This window comes from Chelonia mydas, chromosome 3 (assembly GCF_015237465.2).
Source record: "Chelonia mydas isolate rCheMyd1 chromosome 3, rCheMyd1.pri.v2, whole genome shotgun sequence".
Lineage (NCBI taxonomy): Eukaryota > Metazoa > Chordata > Testudines > Cheloniidae > Chelonia > Chelonia mydas.
Genome location: NC_057851.1, coordinates 101,293,037 through 101,308,471, shown reverse-complemented (window position 1 = coordinate 101,308,471; position 15,435 = coordinate 101,293,037). Strand labels below are relative to the sequence as shown.

The 15,435-nt window shown below is 45.2% G+C and overlaps 1 protein-coding gene across 6 annotated transcripts in view; it reads left to right on the top strand.

The window, feature by feature from the left end:
- Positions 1-15,435, top strand: part of IL20RA (interleukin 20 receptor subunit alpha) — a 41,164-nt gene that overhangs the window by 15,936 nt on the left and 9,793 nt on the right. For 2 of the 6 annotated variants that reach the window (XM_037894860.2, XM_043543008.1), the window contains exons 2-4: positions 6,842-6,968; positions 13,158-13,336; positions 14,117-14,292. In XM_037894860.2, coding sequence (XP_037750788.1) covers positions 6,842-6,968; positions 13,158-13,336; positions 14,117-14,292 — 482 coding nt within the window. Of the gene's footprint in view, positions 1-5,368; positions 5,397-6,838; positions 6,969-13,157; positions 13,337-14,116; positions 14,293-15,435 lie in introns of those variants that run through there. The other 4 variants (XM_037894861.2, XM_037894859.2, XM_043543007.1 and 1 more) reach the window with 3 other exon arrangements.

The following is a 15,435-nucleotide window of genomic DNA, read 5'->3' as shown; positions in this document are numbered from 1 at the left end:
CTGATGCGGGGGGCTGCTGACATATTACTTTGGCTGTTTGGCAATATACATTGTAAATTCTGGCTCCTCGGGCTCAGGTTGGCCACCCTGGCCATAGAGTCCTGAAATGTAAGGTATTATTATGATTTAATATTTATATTAGCATTATCCAGAGCTCACCGTCAGGATCAGGGACTGTTGTGCTGAGTGCAGTACAAACACGGAGGCACAGTCTCTACTGCACTGTAGTAGTGGCTACAAATTTCTTCATAAGAGAAATACAGAAAGTGGCTTCATTATGATGGGGAGTGATAAAGGTCATTGCAAACATTTCCTATGAAATAGAACATTTTTATGTATGTATTGAATCTTGCCAAGTTGAGTATATGACCAACTTCTGATCTCGGTTATGCAGGCAACCCCATCTGTGGATTTACTCCCGATTCTCACTGGTGTAAATGAGCTCAAAGTGTGTGTGTGTGTGTGTGTGTGTGTGTGTGAAGACAGGAACTGAAATAAGCAGCTAGTGAATGAGTTATATATGCTAATTAACTTCAATAGAAATCTTGGAATATAATTGTAAATTAGATTACCATAGGCTTTCCAATGGCACTGTTGTATTAATTTAGATGGCAAATATAGACAGAGCCAAGAACAGGAATAGAAACCAGATCTCCTGAATCCCAATCCAGTTGCATTACCTTAGTGTGTAAGTTAAAGTTACTCTTTCCATCTTACAAGTCAATGGTATAATTCTCATTGACATCAAGGGGAGCGGGAGTGTGACTTTCTTTAAAGAAAAGCCTTTCTCTTGCAAGTTCTGGGGGTTTTGCTCACGGAGATCGCCTGCAGCAGATGAGGCGATGGCTCTGTCTTGAGTACTCCTCACTTCACAGAAACCACATCGGAGGGAAGCAAAACATGAAATGAAACCCCCACCTTGACACTTAGTATATTTAAGATATTTTAGTGTAGTAAACAAATACGTGACTCAGATCTGCTGCATAAATATTCTGGGAAAATGTACATACTTTCATGTAGTGATGAACTTTCGAAAGGTTCAGGTAGGCAAATAAAATTCAGATGCTCTACTTCCGTAGGTTTTGGTATCACCTGTGTCTGCAACACGAGCTGATTCTCTCTATCTGGTGCAATTCAATGAGACTTTATTGGCCTGACAAGTATACAAGTGTTGCCAGAATATGCTATTTAAAAGACTAGTTGACCCCTTGGGTTATGTCAAACTTGTTTACAACCCACCTAGAATAGGTCTTAACGCCGTGTTCGGAGTTTGATCCCCGGGGTCTGTTTGTCAGTGGCATCCATTCATGATCTGGTGGCAGGTTGATTCGCAGTCTGATGCCATGTCTACCATCTTTCTCCAGGAGTCAGGCACAGTTTTTCCTCATAGCTTTTTAGTGAGAAGTCTCTTCTGACTCCGGGTAATTTGAGAAAATCCCTTTCTTGCTCTTCCTCGTATTTTGAGCATTGGCATGAAAAGTGCCTCTGTCTCTCAATCTGTCCTTTGTTACATAGATTGCACAATCGCTCTTTTGTAAGATTGCTCCCAATTTTCAGCTCTTGTTTGTGGTCACTGGTTCTGTTTTTGCTGAGAGTTTGCCTTCGCTTTATACATTTCACTGCAGTGAGGTAGCCTGCTTGTGATGGTTGTGGGCATACGTCTTTAGCAGACTAGTTTATTGCTGGCTTTGTTTTTTCTTTGCAGTGATATGTATATTGGTGTTTTAGATGCAGCTCTCGCATATTAATCATTCTTTCCAGCTTTGTGCAGCTTAGTTGGTTCCCCTGGTCAGGAAGTTTCACCTTTTCATCTGGATATAATTACTGATCCTCTGTAGGGATGTAAAATGTTAAACGGTTAACTGGTAAGCATTAGGCTTACCGTTAACCAACCTTAACCCCCTAAGCGCAGGGTGTGCGCCACTCTAGCCCCTTCCCCCCACCCCCCGCACTGGGCGACACAGCCCCAGCACCCAGGGGCCCCCCAGCGCTGGGCAGCCCCAGCCCCTCAAGTCCTGGCCGCCCTAGCCCCAGCCCCACCAGCACTGAAGAGGAGCAGCCTGCCTGGGCTGGGGCCAAGGGGGAAAGGGCAAGCAGGAAGGGGTTTTGGGGGAGCGTGGGCAGGACCACACAGGGCTGCTTGGGGAGGCACAGCCTTCCTCAGCCTATTGGACGCGCCACCCATGCCAGAGTGCATTTTGTGCCTCTGACAAGGTGACCTAGGGCAAGTAGCATTTAATTGTTGGAATCTTGTGTGCTGTGGAGCTTCGAATGCAACAAAAATGCATCAGAGTGCTGGGAAATGTGAAAGACACAGTAGCACAGCACGGCTAGGGGCAGGTCTACACTTAAAACACTGCAGCGCCACTGTAACATTTCAGTGAAGACGCTACTCTGCTAAAGGGAAAGCTTCTCCTGTTGGCATAGTTCATCTGTCTCCATGGGAGGCAGTAGCTATGTTGAGGTGAGAAGCCCTCCCATAGACATAGGGCTGTCTACACCAAAGGCTGGGTCAGTAGAACTGCGTTGCTGAAGGGGTGTAGATTTTTCACACCTTTGAGCGATGTAGTTCTACCCATGTACATTTATAGTGTAGACCTGGCCTATGATGTTATCATGCCTGATGGGCTCCACTATGAGCTTCAAAGATAGAGAGAACTGGGGACTTTGGTGTTTGAGCACCAGACAGACAATGGAGGGAAGGTGGAGGGTGGAAATGGGCATTTTCAATAAGAGGGTCAGGGCCAATTGTGACTGAGAGCACAGTCACAGAGCAGCAATGCCCCTCTGCCATGTACATTGGCCAAACCGGACAGTCTCTACGCAAAAGAATAAATGGACACAAATCTGACATCAGGAATCATAACATTCAAAAACCAGTAGGAGAACACTTCAGTCTCTCTGGTCACTCAATAACAGATCTCAAAGTGGCAATTCTTCAACAAAAAAAACTTCAAAAACAGACTCCAACATGAAGCTGCAGAACTGGAATTAATTTGCAAACTAGATACCATCAGATTAGGCCTGAATAAAGACTGGGAGTGGTTGGGTCATTACAAAACCTAAATTTAATTTCCCCGATACTAATTTCTCCCTACTGTTACTCACACCTTTTTGTCAACTGCCTGTAATGGGCCACTCTCTTACCACTTCAAAAGCTATTTCTCCTCCCTTGGTATCCTGCTGTTAATTGATTTATCTCATTAGACTGACCTAACACTTGGTAAAGCAACCCCCATCCTTTCATGTATTTATACATGCTCCTGTATCTTCTACTTCTGATGAAGTGGGTTCTAGCCCACAAAAGCTTATGCCCAGATAAATTTGGTAGTCTCTAAGGTGCCACAAGGACTCCTCAGTTTTTTTGCTATTACAGACTAACACGGCTACCACTGAGACCTGCGACTGAGAGGTAGATTTTCAATGAGAGTAAGGCACCTAAGTATCTTCGGAAATCTACCTGATGATTATTTTGTCCAAACCAGGTCATCCCTGATTGTCCTTATTATGCTGGAAGGTGTTAATGGCAACCATCAAGCAGGTCTTTAATCTATAAAATCACAGAGCTGCTTAATACAAGTGGGTATCCTAAGCACCTTTCTTTCAGGCTAAATGGAAGGAGCAATTAATTGCCTCTTTATGTTGTGAGATCACTGGAAAGATTAGAAGCAACCACACAAGGCAGTGGGCCACCTGGCAAGGTCTGAGCAAAAGGTAACCCTAGAAGATTAAGAGGAGTTTCTATGGGAGTGGTTGCCTAATAATCCTGTAGCTCATGTATCTGTAAGATGTGTGTGAGAGACAAAAAGGCAAGAAGCCAGCAGAAAGCAAGCTAAGCAGTCAGGAGTGTAATATAGGGTTGGCAGCTTTCTAATTGATGACAACCACGCCCTGCCCTGTATCTTCCCCTTGAAGCCCTGTTCCTGCCCTGCCTCTTACCCTGAGACCCCGTCCGTGCTCTACCTCTTCCGTCAAGGCCTCGCACCAGCTCACTCCCTCCCTCCCTCCCTCCCTTCCCCCTGTCACTTGCTGCTCTCCCCCTTCCCCATAGCTGGATCCTCTCCACCTCTCTCTCCCCGCCCTGCCAGGCTCCCTCTGCTCCAGAGCTGCTGCCTGATGCAGAGCCCGCCTGCCTGCCCACGAGATGCAGGTAGGAGGCAGCTCCAGCTGAGCATGGGCTGGTGCAGGTCGGTGACTCGGCACCTCCCACCCTCAGTAACCAGACTTTAGGTGTCCAGTCAGTACATCTAACCAGATGCTGCCAGGTCCCCTTTTCGACTAGACTTTCTGGTGAAAATCTGGGCACCTGGCAACCCTAATGTGGCCCTGAGAGGGAGCAGAGAGGCACTGCTTCTTGGGCACAGAAATCACTAGGAAGGCAGACTTGGAAAGAGAGAGCAAGGAAACTGCCTGCTGTTGGTTTGTCTGTACCGCATTAAGGGTACTTGGCTTTTGTGTACATTCTTTGTAAATATACGGGATTGCACCAAAGAAATACGTAACTCATATCATTAATTTCTCTACCTAACTGCGACAATCTTGCAAGGCCCCAAATATTGGCTTACTGCTCAGGCCAAAAAGGGGAACATTAATCAAGAGATTTGTGGAGGGTATTTATAAGCTGAAGTTAAGCACATAGGTACATACCAGTGTTTTGACTGTATATTACCTTTCAAAAATGTTTATATATATTTTGAAGAATGGAAAATTCAGAGTTAAGATTATATTTCCACCCTAAACCAGAAAGTCTCTTTCAAATAAAAACAGTAACCTTAACTCTGCCCCAGCAGAATTGCAACAATATAATACTTTCTAAAAATCAATCTGAGAATATTTCCTTCTTTTTCATTTTTACAGTTTGGCCTTAGGATATCCTAAGGTGAGAGATGTCTGTTAAGGGAGCAGTGGTGATTGATTTGATTTATAGACCAGTGTCACAAGTGTAATTAATGGTTTCAGAGTTACACATCCGGTGAATAAATACTTAAATGATACTGAAATAAACTTCAAATAATTCTTTAAGGCCATTTAAGGCAGTAACAAGGTCGGGTTTCACCACAAGGACTAACCCTTCTGTTAGGTTCCTGTTGTTCGTTACATTATAATGTTTTACTTCCTCATTCCTCTGGTTCTTTGTTCAGCTAAAGAAGAACTACAACTATATTGCTAGAGGATGAGTTTAGGGGGCCTTGAAAAGTCCAGAGTGGCCACAGATTCCCTTTTTTAATTTCCTCTTATGTTCTCATAGCCTCATACTTATGACAAGAGATAATGCAAACAGTTGTGCTATTGTTCAACTTCAGAAATTTCAGGCCTGATCCTAAGTGTTGCTGAGTGCCCTCAGCTTCCAGTGATGTCAAACAATACTCCTGGCAGGAGGCACATGGGATTGAGTTGTAAGTAAAGGGTGCACGGTTTGGCCCCTGGTTATGATAGCCTTATTAAGGCCCCAATTCAGCAAGGAATGTAAGCATTTGAGCTTTCCCATTGACATGGAAATATGACATAAGTTAGGCACTTACTTAAGTACTTTGCTGAACTGAGGCCCATATTAGACCAAAACTAAATTCCATGTTTAATCCTTTATTTCAAGAACTGGCTCAATGAGTAGTAATTTAGCTGAGTAACACTCCTGTAGCTAACATAGGGTTGGATTCTGATCTCATTTATGTCTGGGTGAATACAGACAGTGACGTCAGTGGAGGTATACAGATATACACCTGTGTAAGTAAGATCAGAATCTTGACTGTAACCTCAGGCTGTGTCTACACTACGCAGCTTTTAGCGACACGGCTGTGTAGCTGCTGTTTGTCGGCAGGAGAGCAAAACTTTTTCGTAGGCAAAACTTTTGTCATTCGGCTGAGGGGGGGCGGTAAAACACCTGAAGCTTTGCTACTGAAGTTCCAGTGTAGACAAAGTGTCAGTGAGTAATGTTAAAGGTAATATCCCATTTTAAACAGTAACATAACAAAATTATTACTATCACAGCAACTGTACAGTAGAAGCCTACTATTCTGGATCACGCCTGTCTCAGTAATAATAATAAGAGATCGTAGTCTACAGCAGTATTATAATAAGGGTATGCAGCAGCATCACTCAACACAATGTTTTTAACCAAGAAAGGCTGCTATTGCATAGGAACTCTCCACACAGGCTTCACGCAGAATAGTTTTGATTCACAAAAGCAAACAATTAGAGAGAGAAGGTGGGTGAGATAATATATTTTATTGGACCAGCCTCTGTTGATGAGAGAGACGAGCTTTGGGGTTACACAGAGCTCTTAAACACACACACACACACAATATTTTGGGAAATAGCTGACTGCAGATTAAAAAAAGCCTCTCTAACCTGAATTTTTCAATGAGCCAGAATGAGTTGTAACCCATATTTTTAAAAAGGATCCAGGGGGTTTAAAATGGCTCCAGAGGATTACAGAACAGTAAGCCTTCCTGGCAAATAGGTTGAAATAATTGCTTCAGGGTTTAAGCCATCTTTTAACTATTAAAGATTAGAGTGAGACCTAATAGGAGAGGCAGGTTATCCCACATGTGCATACTGTGTGGTTCTTACACTTTCCTTTGAATGTCTGGTGCTGTCCACTATCAGAGACAGGATACTGGACTAGGTGGACCTCTTGTGTGATCCAGTAGGGCAATTCCTATGAGACAATGTCAGAAAATAATCCAGGTTTCATGACCAATACAGCTCTGCTTTTTGGCAAGAAAAAAGAAGTGTTGCACATTTTAGGGTTTCTTTAAAAAATAAATAAATTTGCTTTGAAGCAAATGTCTTTTGGGATTCTTAGTGTATATTGTTCCTTTTTAATTTTATTTTCCAGCAGATCTGTCCTGTTCTTTGCCCAGTCCTAGAAATGTCCATTTTGAATCTAAAAACCTGAAGAATATCCTGCACTGGTCACCATCAGAAGAACTAGGAGAGGGAGTACTCTATAAGGTGAAGTATTTGATGTAAGTTTGCTCATTGTCTCTTTCCCCATTCTAGTAGTTTAATTAAAGGCACCTTTATGCAAAGGCAGGGATGGAAAACTAATTTTGAGAATGAATCAGGGCTTGGAGATGTAAATAAAAATAAATGGTTGAAACTTTTTTTGTTATTACTTAGTTTAGATGCAGTTAAAGGAAGTGTGAGGATGGAATATGTGAAGGATATAAAATAAGAGCTTATGGGGGCATTGCGGAGATATGAGACGAAGAGATGAAGGGAGATTGTGCCATAGAGAGGCTGGCTCCAAATCATAGAAGAACTGTGTAAATTCTTAACACTTGGGCATAGGATGTGATAGTTGATGGAAGGTAGGATGTGCCTGTTCTTCGAAATTTTCTAAGGGTCCAAATTTGATCTATACACTTGGAAATTAAAGGTAACTCTATTGAAATTAATGGAATTATGCTGGTGTAAAATCAATATATGTGAGATCAGAATCAGGGTTTTATCTGTGAAGGATTATATCTGACCCAGAATGAATAAGAATGTTGCTTAGGGCCACACTCTGGTTACCCTTACCCACATTAAGAAGCACGGTTACCACTTGTGTATTAAGATGCTATTCAATGTGAATGATGGTGGAAGAATTTGGCCCTTGAATAGTATTGATGATGGTCACAGTACTTCTGTCTTAGCCCCTGCTACTAGGTGACTTTACCTGTTCCTTACTGTAATAACTTTGTCATAACATGAAGCCAAATTCAGACCACCTGCAAGTTGCTGTACTTAAGCCTTTTGCTAAAGGCCTCCAGGAGTTGTTCTGGCAACCAGGCACAGGAGAATCCACGCCATGCCCCTTTTCCCTTGGCCTGACTTTCTGTGCTAGCAGGAGGGATAGCATAGGCTCCTTGTCCTAGAGTCACTAAGCCCTGGTCTACACTAGGAGTTGAGGTCGAATTTAGCAGCGTTAAATCGATTTAACCGTGCACCCATCCACACGACGAAGCCCTTTTTTTCAACTTAAAGGGCTCTTAAAATCGATTTCCTGACTCCACCCCTGACAAGGGGATTAGCACTGAAATCAGCCTTGCCGGATCGAATTTGGGGTACTGTGGACGCAATTAGACGGTATTGGCCTCCGGGAGCTACCCCAGAGTGCTCCATTGTGACCGATCTGGACAGCACTCTCAACTCAGATGCACTGGCCAGGTAGACAGGAAAAGGCCTGTGAACTTTTGAATTTCAATTTCCTGTTTGGCCAGCATGGCAAGCTGCAGGTGAGTGCAGAGCTCATCAGCAGAGGTGACCGTGCAGATCTCATCAGCAGAGGTGACCATGATGGAATCCCAGAATCTCAAAAGAGCTCCAGCAAGGACAGAACGGGAGGTACAGGATCTGATCGCTGTATGGGGAGAGGAATCCGTGCTATCAGAACTCCGTTCCAGTTTTCGAAATGCCAAAACATTTGTCAAAATCTCCCAGGGCATGAAGGACAGAGGCCATAACAGGGATCCGAAGCATGCCACGTGAAACTTAAGGAGCTGAGGCAAGCCTACCAGAAAACCAGAGAGGCAAATGGCTGCTCTGGGTCAGAGCCCCAAACATGCCACTTCTATGATGAGCTGCATGCCATTTTAGGTGATTCAGCCACCACTACCCCAGCCGTGTTATTTGACTCCTTCAGTGAAGATGGAGGCAACACGGAAGCAGGTTTTGGAGACAAGGAAGATAGCTCACAGCAAGCAAGCAGAGAAACCGGTTTTCCCGACAGCCAGGAACTGTTTCTCACCCTGGACCTGGAGTCAGTACCCCCCAAACCCACCCAAGGCTCCCTCCCAGACCCGCCAGGTGGAGAAGGGACCTCTGGTGAGTGTACCTTTTTAAAATACTGTGCATGGTTTAAAAACAAGCATGTTTAATGATTAATTTGCCCTGGCATTTGCGGCTCTCCTGGATGTACTCCCAAAGCCTTTGCAAAAGGTTTCTGGGGGGGCAGCCTTATGCCATCCACCATGGTAGGACACTTTACCACTCCAGGCCAGTAGCACGTACTCGGGAATCATTGTAGAACAAAGCATTGCAGTGTATGTTTGCTGGCATTCAAACAACATCCGTTCTTTATCTCTCTGTGTTATCCTCAGGAGAGTGATATCATTCGTGGTCATCTGATTGAAATACGGTGCTTTTCTTAAGGGGACATGCAGAGGTGCCCGTTCCTGCTGGGCTGTTTGCCTGTGGCTAAACAGAAATGTTCCCCGCTGTTAGCCACGGGGAGGAAGGAGGGACTAGCCACGTAGTTGGGGGAGGCAAAATGCGACCTTGGAACGAAAGCACATGTGCTATGTATGTAATGTTAATAGCAAAGTTTACAGTGAAAGAATGTACCCATTGTTCTATAAAATGTGACTTTTTAAATACCACTGTCCCTTTTTTTTCCCTCCACCAGCTGCATGTGTTTCAAGGATCACAGGATCTTCTCCTTCCCAGAGACTAGCGAAGATTAGAATGCGAAAAAAACGCATTCGCGATGAAATGTTCTCTGAGCTCATGCTGTCCTCCCACACTGACCAAGCACAGAGGAATGCGTGGAGGCAGACAATGTCAGAGTGCAGGAAAGCACAAAATGACCGGGAGGAGAGGTGGCGGGCTGAAGAGAGGGCTGAAGCTGAAAGGTGGCAGCAGCGTGATGAGAGGAGGCAGGATTCAATGCTGAGGCTGCTGGAGGATCAAACCAATATGCTCCAGCATATGGTTGAGCTGCAGGAAAGGCAGCAGGAGCACAGACAGCCGCAACAGCCCACGTAACCAACCGCCCTCCTCCCCAAGTTCCATAGCCTCCTCACCCAGACGCCAGAGGATTGCCCAAGCAACAGAAGGCTGGCATTCAATAAGTTTTAAAGTTTTAAACTTTTAAAGTGCTGTGTGGCCTTGTCCTTCCTTCCTCCACCACCCCTCCCGGTGCTTCCCTCCTCCACCACCCCTCCTGGTCTACCTTGGCATTTATCCCCCTATTTGTGTGATGAATGAATAAAGAATGCATGAATGTGAAGCAACAATGACTTTATTGCCTCTGCAAGCAATGATCGAAGGGAGGAGGGGAGGGTGGTTAGCTTACAGGGAAGTAGAGTGAACCAAGGGGCGGGGGGTTTCATGAAGGAGAAGCAAACAGAACTTTCACACTGTAGCCTGGCCAGTCATGAAACTGGTTTTCAAAGCTTCTCTGATGCGCACCGCGCCCTCCTGTGCTCTTCTAACCGCCCTGGTGTCCGGCTGCGTGTAACTAGCAGCCGGCGATTTGCCTCAACCTCCCACCCCGCCATAAACATCTCCCCCTTACTCTCACAGATATTGTGGAGCGCACAGCAAGCAGTAATAACAGTGGGAATATTGGTTTCGCTGAGGTCTAACCGAGTCAGTGGCCCCACCACAGTTAGGGAATCCCACTGCAGCAAAGCCGTCCACTATGACCCTGCACATTTCCCAGGGTCACTACCCTTGATACCAACAGATCTTTGATTGCGTTGGCTACTTGCATCACAGCAGCCTCCACAGTAGATTTGCCCACTCCAAATTGATTCCCGACTGACTGGTAGCTGTCTGGCATTGCAAGCTTCCACAGAGCTATTGCCACTCGCTTCTCAACTGTGAGGGCTGCTCTCATCTTGGTATTCTTGCGCCTCAGGGCAGGGGAAAGCAAGTCACAAAGTTCCATGAAAGTGCCCTTACGCATGCGAAAGTTTCACAGCCACTCGGAATCGTCCCAGACCCGCAGCACTATGCGGTCCCACCAGTCTGCTTGTTTCCCAGGCCCAGAATCAGCGTTCCACAGCATGAACCTGCCCCATTAGCACCATGATGTCCGCATTGCCAGGGCCCGCACTTAGAGAAGTCTGTGTCCATGTCCTCATCACTCTTGTCACCGCGCTGACGTCGCCTACTCGCCCGGTTTCGCTTTGCCAGGTTCTGGTGCTGCATATACTTTTGGATAATGTGTGTGGTGTTTACTGTACTCCTAATTGCCAAAGTGATCTGAGCGGGCTCCATGCTTGCCGTGGTATGGCATCTGCACGGAAAAAAGGCAAGGAACGATTGTCTGCCGTTGCTCTGACGGAGGGAGGGGCGACTGACGACATGGCTTACAGGGAATTAAAATCAGCAAAGGGGGTGGCTTTACATCAAGGAGAAATAAAAACAACTGTCACACAGAATGGCCCCCTCAAGGATTGAACTCCAAACCCTGGGTTTAGCAGGCCAATGCTCAACACACTAAGCTATCCCTCCCTCTGCTATTTCAGGCAGGACTGAATCACCATTAAAGTTTTCAAGGTGCCCCTAACAGATCTCACCGAAATGATTATCGGCCATTGATTTCATGGAGGGAGGGAGGAGCAAATGAATACAAAACAAATCTGGTGTATTTCTTGTTTTGATCCACTCCATTTATCTTTTACATCTTTGGCTGGCAGCAGACAGTGCAGTAGGACTGCTAGCCATCCTCATCTCCTGCCTGCTCACCATAAGATGGTACAATAGGATTGCCTGCAGGACTAAAGAGAATGATCTGGTCGAATCACTCCTAATTTAGTCCCTGCGCCCATGTCTGCCCAGGCACTCCTGGCTGACCTTACCGAGGCGGCCAGGAGCACCTTGGACACAGTGAGGATGGGTTTCAGGCCTATTGCACCGTCTGCTGCCACAAGGCAATGGGTTGCTGCTGCTGTGTAGCAATGCAGTACCGCGTCTGCCAGGACCCAGGAGACATACGGTGACAGTGAGCTGAGCGGGCTCCATGCTTGCCATAGTATGGCGTCTGCACAGGTAACTCAGGAAAAAAGGCATGAAACGATTGTCTGCCGTTGCTTTCACAGAGGGAGGGAGGGCCTGATGACGTACCCAGAACCACCCGCAATAATGTTTTTTGCCCCATCAGGCATTGGGATCTCAACCCAGAATTCCAGTGGGCAGCGGAGACTGCAGCTACCCACAGTGCAACACTCCGGAAGTCGACGCTAGCCTCGGTACTGTGGAAGCACTCCACAGAGTTAATGCACTTAGAGCATTTTGTGTGGGGACACACAATCGACTATATAAAAACAATTTCTAAAAACCGACTTCTATAAATTTGACCTAATTTTGTAGTGTAGACACACCCTTCGGTATTTAGGTGTTGTGATGCTCACCAGACTACAGTCATTCTCTCTGTCTCTCTCTCTCTCTCCGGCCCAATGGCTCTTTAAATACGATTCCAAAGAGGAAGAGCTTCAACAGGAGAGACTTACAGAGATCCCTATCAGAATATGCCAGAGCTCAGTGGTTAGAGAGATAGGAGACCCAAATTCAAATCCTTTCTCCCCCTCTGCCTGAGGCGGGGAATTGAACCTTACCTGGGTCTCCCACATCCCAGCTGGGTGTACTAACCACTAGGCTAAAAGTTGCAAGGCAGGCACCATAAGCCCCTCCAGCAGCCAGATTTTTGAATAGGACCCAATCCGGTAGGCAGCCTCTCAAATGGGCGTCTAGATGCCTAGAGGAATGTGACAGTGTGTGTGCTTAAAGGCAAAAACTTAGGTACCCAGGGAACTTTTACCCTGAAAATTGAGGCACTGAGTCAGTTTAGGCACCTACAGTGTTTGATGGGAGTTTTGTGAATCTTAGCCTAAAACAGACTTTGGCATCTAAATCTGGCATTTAGACATCTAAGTACCTTTTTGAGTCTGGGCCTTTGTAGCTTCAGGATTCCCTCAGTGTAGTGAGATCCTCAAGTGGTTGGCTAAGCCGGGTTTCGGGAACAAAATGGCCCAACCAGACTGACAAACAGGACCCAAGGAGCAGAACTTTGTAGTCCTGTAAACAGATCTCTTTTCTGTGTTTTGCATCCAAATGATAACCCCTTAAAATAGGGATTATGTCAGGGGAGCAATGACATACCCTTAATTACATCTCTGGAGTATAGTTCGTAAGCTAGTGTGTATGTTCACTACTGCTCTCTGTTGGATGCCGGGTAAGCAATTATATTGCACTGATTTATTAAGAAGATGTAAAACCTTAGTAATTACAACCAGCTACTGGAAAATCTCCATACAAGTGGTAGCTGCCTGAGGTTTGGGAGCAGAAGGTTCCGAGTTCTGTTCTTCATGTGTGCAGTTTACCAGGTGACTACTATGTTTCTGGCCATGGTTCTTGTTCAGCTCTCTCTTTTCTCTCTCACGCAGATACGGCATAGGTAAATGGATTAAAAAGTCAGAATGCAAGAACATCAGTAGAACATGGTGTGACCTCTCCAATGAAACGTATAACCACGAGGACCAATACTATGCAAGTGTAAAAGCCTTTTTCAATGGCAACTGTTCCAGATGGACAGAAAGTGCACGGTTCAATCCTCTCACTGATAGTAAGGAAAGACAAAGTTAGGGGTTCATAGCTGTGATTATATTGTGAAACATTTATTAACATTGCGTGCTCGCCGTCGAGCGCAAACGAAGGAAATTTCATAGCATGTCAAAATTGTTTTTGCTATTGCCAGAACTAGTTGGAGTGTATCTGATAAGAATTTGAGTTTCTATGCCAATTGCATATTGAGTATGTTTGGAAATATATCTGTGTGCTGAATAATAGGTGGCCGGTGTTTGAAGGTATGGTAATATTTCACTCTACTTGAAAAGCTTGCAGCAGTGCATGTATGGTTTGGAGAACACCTATTAAGAAGCAAAAATGTTCTGCATCCATAATAATACTTTTCCATTATAGCTCCTACTAACCAGGCAGCAGCCAGAATAATAACGTGTAGTGCCATGTTTCTCATCTGTGCCAAACAGCCAATCTGCGTGCTCTCCAGAAATTCCCAGTTATCTAGCTCATTTTAGTAAGCTGAAATCTTATGCACATCGATATAAGTCAAGTCATGTAAATTTCAAGGCTTTTTAGTCTGCTAGGCACAAGGATTCCTAACCCAAACTCCCCATCCGGTAGTATCCACATTGTTGATATTAAGGCTTAGTTGCTTATCCAGATAACTGTAACTTAGAGTAATTCCTTTTATATTAAGTCCCAAAAATCTATAATGAAACTTATCATCCACTGTTTGGAAAATTTTAATATCATAGTAGTCATATCAAATGTACCTTTGCTGTCTGAAATTGCTTTATGTAAGTGTATAAACGTATCTTTCCAGCTAAAATTGATCCACCAGCAGTTACTGTGTCTTCCACTGAAAAATCTATATCAATAGTTTTGACTGCTCCTGAGAAATGGAAAAGAACCCCTAAAGAGGAATCTATATCTTTGTATCAAGTCTACTCTGGCCTGCAATATAATGTGTCTGTACTCAACAAAAAAACAAAGAAAAAGGTAAGCTTGAAAAGGCCGTAGAAGAGTACATGTTAAATCTTTTCACATGTTTATGGAACTTGCACTGTAAGTAATAGCACAGCCGGTTTACTTCATTTTGTTACAGGGCTTTTTGTTCATCCTCTCTCGTGGTTCTTGTCACACAGACAGAAAGCGGAAGTCCGAAGTGCAGGCAATGCAATGTTTATGGGGTTAGTTCCAAGCAAACATATCCATAGCTCGACACATCAGCAGAGTCTGTTTCCCAATGGTCCGTTCTCAGCTGTGACGCCGCAGAGCATTTGCCCCATGTCCCCCTTCCCAGCTCTGATGCCACAGAGTCTTGCTTATGTTCCAGTTCCCCATTCCCACCTCCTCCTCCTCCGGAGGCCCAAATATACCTGCAAGGCTCGCCCACAGTCCCACCCCTTTCGTACCCCGTGGGAGGGGTAAGGAGTGAGGTTGTGCTTCAGTCAGGGACAGGCATTTCTTTGGTCTTTTAGTATTTTATACCTTCTCTCCCCAAGCCCCCCTTGCCCCTCCCAACTGGTTGCTTGACCTTGCCTTGAGAGAAGAGCCAGGCAGCCTTCCAGTGTATGCTCATGTATTACACTCCCACCATAACACTTTAACTGCTCTATCCCTTATTTCTTCTCATTGTACTAAAAGTCCCATCTGGTTGTGGGAAATGCAACACATGGTGTCTTTGTTCTTCACAAACAGTAGTATAAGATATAAGAATATCAAAAAGTCAAACCCAAAATTCTATCTCAGGCTTATATGCTAACACATTTATTTAAATATAATTTTGTACATGCCTGTAAAGGCATGGCACCCACCTCTCACTAGCACCCCTTTCTGGCTAGGTGCACCTGCATTTTTTTAAACCAGTCCCAGTCCTGGTATCGGGCCATACCCCCAGGGCTTCCTCCTCAGAGACAATTGCTTTTCCCTCTTAATCTCTTCTGGCCCTAGCTCTCCCGATGCGCCTCCTGACAGTTGAGTTCCTTCTGGGGACTTACTGCTGTCCAGTTGTAGGCCTTTCCCCAGAGGCCTATGGGGGGGACCAGGGCCCACCCACTACTCCAGGTCCCAGCCCAAGGACCCTAAGAATAGCAGCTGTGCACTACCATGTCCCCTTAGCAAAACTGCCTTCAGTTCCTT